The sequence below is a fragment of the Rhinoderma darwinii genome, chromosome 7, assembly GCF_050947455.1.
Source record: "Rhinoderma darwinii isolate aRhiDar2 chromosome 7, aRhiDar2.hap1, whole genome shotgun sequence".
Classification (NCBI taxonomy): domain Eukaryota; kingdom Metazoa; phylum Chordata; class Amphibia; order Anura; family Rhinodermatidae; genus Rhinoderma; species Rhinoderma darwinii.
The window spans coordinates 46512704-46520841 of NC_134693.1; the positions used below are offsets into that span (position 1 = coordinate 46512704).

General features: G+C 45.9%; 1 protein-coding gene across 5 annotated transcripts in view; it reads right to left on the reverse strand.

The window, feature by feature from the left end:
- LOC142657851 (carboxyl-terminal PDZ ligand of neuronal nitric oxide synthase protein-like) overlaps positions 1-1636 on the reverse strand; it is a 68638-nt gene extending 67002 nt beyond the window's left edge. For 4 of the 5 annotated variants that reach the window (XM_075833316.1, XM_075833315.1, XM_075833314.1 and 1 more), the window contains exon 1: positions 1311-1636. In XM_075833316.1, coding sequence (XP_075689431.1) covers positions 1311-1415 — 105 coding nt within the window. In that variant the 5' untranslated portion in view covers positions 1416-1636. The remainder of the gene's footprint in view (positions 1-1310) is intronic. The other variant, XM_075833318.1, reaches the window with a different exon arrangement.
- Between the last annotated feature and the right edge of the window lie 6502 nt (positions 1637-8138).

An 8138-nucleotide genomic window follows, 5' to 3' on the forward strand; every position in this document is an offset into this window, starting at 1 on the left:
ACCACGTTTGCCACATTGGGAGACCTCGACACAGATGAACAATGTGTATGGGCAGCTTTAAGTGCATTAGAGATTATTAATACTTCATTCTCAGTCCGCGTCCCAGTTCTCAAATTGTAGCTAGTTGTTGTTGCTTGCGCCATTTCACCTGCAGTGTATGCATTTAATAAACACATTACATTACATGCTGCTACCTACCCACGTCCCTTTCCATATAATATGCCCCATTATGTCATCAAGGATAATTATATATAAAAATGACTTCAGATGGATAGACGTCTTGTGCCAAGATCATCACTACAGGGGCTCATTCACACAAGTGTAACCGGAAAGTCCCAATGTTGGGTAACTTATCCAGCACGATCTATTGCAGGTTGTAATAACACGCAGCATTTTACCATTATATCCCTGTGTTACATCTGCAATATAACATTATATATTATATCCCCGTATTACATCTGCAATAACATTATATATTATATCCCCGTGTTACATCTGTAATATTATATAATATGATATCCTTGTATTACATCTACAATAACATTATATATTATAGCCCAGTGTTACATCTGTAATATAACATATTATATTGGTGCTACATCTGTAACATTATTATACCGGTGTTACGTCTGTATTTATTTGTAGCTGCAATATTAGAGAAAACCTGGACGACAGTGAAGATGTAAATATGGAATAAAAAGCATTGATGCCGTGTCTGTATATAGCTCCATATGTTCTATGTATTTCAAATGACTTGTGGGAATACGGCACAACTTACAGGGGTCTCGGCGCGGTCTGTAGGGTGGGACCCCTTCACCGTGGTGTCGGTGGTCTGAAGATCTCACATCGCAGCAGGATCAGAGCCACCTGTTGATTTGCTGGTATAATCCATACCGCGTGCGGTTCTTATCCAGGCGGTCACATTTTCTGATGAAGTCTATACGCACCAATACAGGGCCAAAGGTGTACCCCACTTCAGGAAAAGATTGACCAATCTGAATTTATTTTTACATAGACGAGGATTTAATTAAAAAAAATGTAACCCATATTTTCCCTTTAAATGTCGTTGCCACTAACAACGCAAAAATCGCCATTCATCAACGTGGATGAGGAAACCACAAAACCTTTACGTGTGTGGCCACCGAAGACCCAGCACCTGTCACCAGGCAACATGCAGCAGACTGGTCTAGAAGTAGTGCGACCTTCATTCAGCCCAGGACATAGTATACCAGCCTGGTGCCCTCTGTATAACCCACCAGCTTGTGCCCATCACCCAGTGTATAGTATATATAATGTAAATCAGCTCTCACCTTGGCCTCAAAGCAAATACCATGCTGGAAGGCATCCTCATTGTGCAGCGGGATCCGCAGGTCGTGCCCATCATCCACCAGATTGTACCTGCTTTTGGCTGGCATTTTGTCGAGCCCGAGATTTCCTGGCAGGATCCCATGCAGGGCACAGGCAGTGGATCAGCAGCGATACCAGGGCTGGAGAGGAGGGAGGATCCCAGGGAAGAGGAAGCACAATCCTATAGCTGGGAGGACGATTTCCCACCGGTGCTGGGTGAATGGCTGTGTAAGAACTTCCCACTGTGGGCTGGTATGGAAGAGATTACATGGAAACATTACGTTCTGTGTCTGCTTTCCCCGCCCTGACTCCACCACTAGAGGGCGTGGTGAGCCGGTTTCTTGCTGGGATCAGCCGCTAGAGGGCGTGCTGAGCCGGCCCCTTACACGTACAATGCCATTATGTAGCTGCTGATAATAAATGAGCATTGACAAGTGGATTGCAGCTTGTGTGGAGCTGGTTAATGATTGCTGGAACTTCTCCAGAAACGGTCAACTTTCCATTCAGCTTCTCTGCTGCTCCTGCATGTGCTGGAATGCTATATAGTATAATGTCCTAATAAAGGGACTGGTGCATGTGTGTGATTATGTTACACGTAGCATTCAACTGTTTCACAGACTAAAGGCCTATTCACACATGTCAGATTTTTTTTGCAGAAATGTTTGAGATTTGCAGATAAAAACGTCAGTTTTTTACATCCGAGTTGCCCCCATGCGGGTCCCGTTTTCATGGATCCCCATAGACTTGAGTCTATCAAACAAAATAGGACATGTTCTATTTTCAACTGACCCTTCACAGGGTCCATTGAAACAAGGGCCGTGTGAACGGCCCCATTGAAATTAATGCGTCTGTGTGAATTCGGACGAATTCGGGGTTGTTCTGTTTCAGCAAATTAATGTTATTTTTGATCAAATTAAAACTAACACAATTTTCCAATATAATTTCTGTATTCATTTCTTCCGGTTTTAAAGATTTCTGCTTGTTATTATTCAGTAGATACTGTTTAGCCGATAAATTAAATGTAACTATCCCCCCTATCTTTTAACAAAACACACAATAGAGGCATTATTCTGTATATTAACCCTTTCATGACCATGGGTCATTGATGCCCCTGTGTCCAGGTCAAATTTTCAGTTTCTGATATGCACTTCTTTAAACGATAATATCATTAAACCCCGGTGCAGGCTGCAAATGTCTGTATACGTGCTAACTGCATGGGGCAACATATATAGCCGTATGGCAGTCGTGAAGGGGTTAATAAGAGCATTTGCCCCATTACATAGTGCTGCATAGATAAAAAGATCCAATAAGCATTGGTTGCTATTAACCTCTTCCTGCCGCAGCCATTTTTCAGATTTTCAATTACATTTTTTCCTCCACACATTCCAAAAGCCATAACTTTTTTATTTTACCGTCTATATAGTCCTATAGGGTTTGATTTTTGCGGGACGTAGTTTTTCATGGCACCATTTCTTGTATGATATACCGCAATGTACTAGGAAACTGGAACATTTTTTATTTGTGGGGTAGAAAATGTAAAAAAAAACAGCGATGCATCGTGCAATTAAAACGACATGTTAACTTTATTCTGCGGATCAATATGATTATATTGTATTTTTCTATATTTTACTACTTTTCCAAAAAAACGTAAATACTGGTGCAAAACGGGTCGAATACGTGTGACCAAGGACCCGTATTTACGCCAGTATTTACGGGTGGACAAAAATACGGTCGTGTGCATGGGGCCTAACTGTGAAAAATAATGTGAAAATTTAGTGTCACCAAATTATTTTTCCGTCGATTAAGCAGCATGAGGGCATATTTTTTGCGGGATATGCTGTCGTTTTTTAATGGTACCATTTTGGGGTACATGTGAGTTTTTGATCACTTTTTATTTCATTTTTTTGTGGGAGATGAGGTGACCAAAAAACAGCGATTCTGGCATTTTTTTTTATTTTTTCTTTTTTACGGCGTACACCGTGCAGGTTAAATAATGATATATTGTAATAGTTCAGACTTTTACGGATGCGGCGATACCAATTATGTTTATTTAATTTGTTACAATTCTTTAGGGGTGAAATGGGAAAAGTTTTTTTTTTTACGTTTAATATTTTTTTTGTACATAAAAAAAACAGATTTTTACTTTTTTTATTAGTCCCCCTAGGGGACTTGAACAAGCTATCGTTGAATCACTTGCACTATATATAATGCCAGATGCAGGGCTGAATAAGAGCACAAAGATGACAGACCTGGGGGCCTTCATTAGGCCCCCAGCCTGCCATAGCAACCATCGGCACCCCGCGATCGCATCGCGGGTGGATTGATGAACTGTTAGAGGGGCTCACCCCCTTTTTCTAAGGATTTATATGCCATGGTCGCTATTGATGGCGGAAGTTAATGGGTTAAACGAGCAGGATCGCGCTCGAGGACGATCCCGCTCGTTACTGTGAAGTGTAATATACAGCCGACACCCACATTGTATGGAGTGGGCTCAGCACATGAGCCTGCTCCATACTTCCCCTACCCGGCTCTGACGTAGGTATACATCACATCACATGTCAAGTAGGGGTTAAAAACTCCTCCACTTTTACATTGCACTCGTTTTATTCTTCATTATGTCAATAGGAAATTCTAACAGTCCTAAAACTATAATTAAACTGTCTCTAATAACGTGTTTATGATCTCAGCAAGTGAAAGCCTTAAGCCATGTCCTAACATCTGCGTCACGCCAGACGAGCACTCAATCATCTGGGAAATGCCAGCTGAGCACTCTAATTTCTGGGATATGCCAGCCAAGCACTCTAACAGCGGAGGACTCAAACATGCCGAGCACTCTAATTTCTGGGACATGCCAGCAAAGGGCTCTAACATCTGGGACATGCCAGCAGAGGGCTCTAACCTCTGGAACATGCCAGCAGAGGGCTCTAACCTCTGGAACATGCCAGCAGAGGGCTTTAACCTCTGGAACATGCCAGCAGTGGGCTCTAACCTCTGGAACATGCCAGCAAAGGGCTCTAACTTCCGGAATATGCCAGCAGAGGGCTCTAACCTCTGGAACATGCCAGCAGAGGGCTCTAACCTCTGGAACATGCCAGCAGAGGGCTCTAACCTCTGGAACATGCCAGCAGAGGGCCCTAACCTCTGGAACATGCCAGCAGAGGGCTCTAACCTCTGGAACATGACAGCAGAGGGCTCTAACTTCTGGAACATGCCAGCAGAGGGCTCTAACCTCTGGAACATGCCAGCAGAGAGCTCTAACCTCTGGGACATGCCAGCAAAGGGCTCTAACTTCCGGAATATGCCAGCAGAGGGCTGTAACCTCTGGAACATGCCAGCAAAGGGCTCTAACTTCCGGAATATGCCAGCAGAGGGCTCTAACCTCTGGAACATGCCAGCAGAGGGCTCTAACCTCTGGAACATGCCAGCAAAGAGCTCTAACCTCTGGAACATGCCAGCAGAGGGCCCTAACCCCTGGAACATGCCAGCAGAGGGCTCTAACCTCTGGAACATGCCAGCAGAGGGCTCTAACTTCTGTAACATGCCAGCAGTGGGCTGTAACCTCTGGAACATGCCAGCAGAGAGCTGTAACCTCTGGAACATGCCAGCAAAGGGCTCTAACCTCTGGAACATGCCAGCAGAGGGCCCTAACGCCTGGAACATGCCAGCAGAGGGCTCTAACCTCTGGAACATGCCAGCAGAGGGCTCTAACTTCTGTAACATGCCAGCAGTGGGCTCTAACCTCTGGAACATGCCAGCAGAGAGCTGTAACCTCTGGAACATGCCAGCAAAGGGCTCTAACCTCTGGAACATGCCAGCAGAGGGCCCTAACCCCTGGAACATGCCAGCAGAGGGCTCTAACCTCTGGAACATGCCAGCAGAGGGCTCTAACTTCTGTAACATGCGAGCAGAGGGCTCTAACCTCTGGAACATGCCAGCAGAGAGCTCTAACCTCTGGAACATGCCAGCAAAGGGCTCTAACCTCTGGAACATGCCAGCAAAGAGCTGTAACCTCTGGAACATGCCAGCAGAGGGCCCTAACCTCTGGAACATGCCAGCAGAGGGCCCTAACCTCTGGAACATGCCAGCAGAGGGCTCTAACCTCTGGAACATGCCAGTAGAGGGCTCTAACTTCCGGAATATGCCAGCAGAGGGCTCTAACCTCTGGAACATGCCAGCAAAGAGCTCTAACCTCTGGAACATGACAGCAGAGGGCCCTAACCTCTGGAACATGCCAGCAGGGGGCCCTAACCTCTGGAACATGCCAGCAGAGGGCTTTAAAATCTGGAACATGCCAGCAGAGGGCTCTAACTTCTGGAACATGCCAGCAGAGGGCTCTAACTTCTGGAGCATGCCAGCAGAGGACTCTAACCTCTCGAACATGCCAGCAAAGGGCTTTAACTTCCGGAATATGTCAGCAGAGGGCTCTAATCTCTGGAACATGCCAGCAGAGGGCTCTAACCTCTGGAACATGCCAGCAAAAAGCTCTAACCTCTGGAACATGCCAGCAGAGGGCCCTAACCTCTGGAACATGCCAGAAGAGGGCTCTAACCTCTGGAACATGCCAGCAGAGGGCTCTAACCTCTGGAACATGACAGCAGAGGGCTCTAACTTCTGGAACATGCCAGCAGAGGGCTCTAACCTCTGGAACATGCCAGAAGAGAGCTCTAACCTCTGGAACATGCCAGCAAAGGGCTCTAACTTCCGGAATATGCCAGCAGAGGGCTCTAAACTCTGGAACATGCCAGCAGAGGGCTCTAACCTCTGGAACATGCCAGCAAAGAGCTCTAACCTCTGGAACATGCCAGCAGAGGGCCCTAACCCCTGGAACATGCCAGCAGAGGGCTCTAACCTCTGGAACATGCCAGCAGAGGGCTCTAACTTCTGTAACATGCCAGCAGAGGGCTCTAACCTCTGGAACATGCCAGCAGAGAGCTCTAACCTCTGGAACATGCCAGCAAAAGGCTCTAACCTCTGGAACATGCCAGCAAAGAGCTGTAACCTCTGGAACATGCCAGCAGAGGGCTCTAACCTCTGGAACATGCCAGCAGAGGGCTCTAACTTCTGGAACATGCCAGCAGAGGGCTCTAACCTCTGGAACATGCCAGCAAAGGGCTCTAACTTCTGGAATATGCCAGCAGAGGGCTCTAACCTCTGGAACATGCCAGCAGAGGGCCCTAACCTCTGGAACATGCCAGCAGAGGGCCCTAACCTCTGGAACATGCCAGCAGGGGGCTCTAACCTCTGAAACATGACAGCAGAGGGCCCTAACCTCTGGAACATGCCAGCAGAGGGTTCTAATCTCTGGAACATGCCAGCAGAGGGCTCTAACCTCTGAAACATGCCAGCAGAGGGCTCTAACCTCTGGAACATGCCAGCAAAGAGCTCTAACCTCTGGAACATGCCAGCAGAGGGCCCTAAAATGCACGAGACATACCCTTTAAGGGAGCTACTTTTATTTAAAGAGGACCCGTTACCCCTCTTTAAATGTTTACTTTAGGAAATAATTTCATTGCCTATAAAATAACAATTCTGGAACATATTGTCTTAGAACTCTGCATTGTGCCGTTCCTCTGTTATTCTTCATAAAACAGTATAAATAAATTGACAACTGGGTGTTACCATTCCCCTTATAGGGGCGTGTTCCTACACCTTCTCACTCTGATTGGACATTGTCTGTCTGTGTAGGGACACCCCCCAGATGGTAACACCCAGCTGTCAATTTTTTCATAAATTTATAGGAGGAAAAACAGAGGAATGCACAACGTAAAGTTCTAAGAAAAGATGCTCTAGAATTGTTATTTCATGAGGAATATAATTATTTACTTAAAGAGGCTCTGTCACCAGATTTTGCAACCCCTATCTGCTATTGCAGCAAATAGGCGCTGCAATGTAGATTACAGTAACGTTTTTATTTTTAAAAAACGAGCATTTTTGGCCAAGTTATGACCATTTTTGTATTTATGCAAATGAGGTTTGCAAAAGTACAACTGGGCGTGTTTAAAGTAAAAGTACAACTGGGCGTGTATTATGTGCGTACATCGGGGCGTTTTTACTACTTTTACTAGCTGGGCATTCTGACGAGAAGTATCATCCACTTCTCTTCAGAACGCCCAGCTTCTGGCAGTGCAGACACACAGCGTGTTCTCGAGAGATCACGCTGTGTCGTCACTCACAGGTCCTGCATCGTGTCGGACGAGCGAGGACACATCGGCACCAGAGGCTACAGTTGATTCTGCAGCAGCATCGGCGTTTGCAGGTAAGTCGATGTAGCTACTTACCTGCAAACGCTGATGCTGCTGCAGAATCAACTGTAGCCTCTGGTGCCGATGTGTCCTCGCTCGTCTGACACGATGCAGGACCTGTGAGTGACGACACAGCGTGATCTCTCGAGAACACGCTGTGTGTCTGCACTGCCAGAAGCTGGGCGTTCTGGTCATAACTTGGCCAAAAATGCTCGTTTTTTAAAAATAAAAACGTTACTGTAATCTACATTGCAGCGCCTATCTGCTGCAATAGCAGATAGGGGTTGCAAAATCTGGTGACAGAGCCTCTTTAAGCAGACTTGTCAGGAGAGGTGGCAGGTCCTCTTTAAATGTTCCTTATTAAACTTTACAGAAATCGAGTGTGAAGCTTATGGTAAATATGTGTAGACAGAGTGTATGTGACATATCCAATGTTTGTGACATATAGATATGTCCTGACGCCCTAACTGGAAATCCATGAAATTAGAGTAAATAGAATAAATCCCTCACAAGCTTACATAATATCGCACTGTTTGCAGCTGCCCTCAC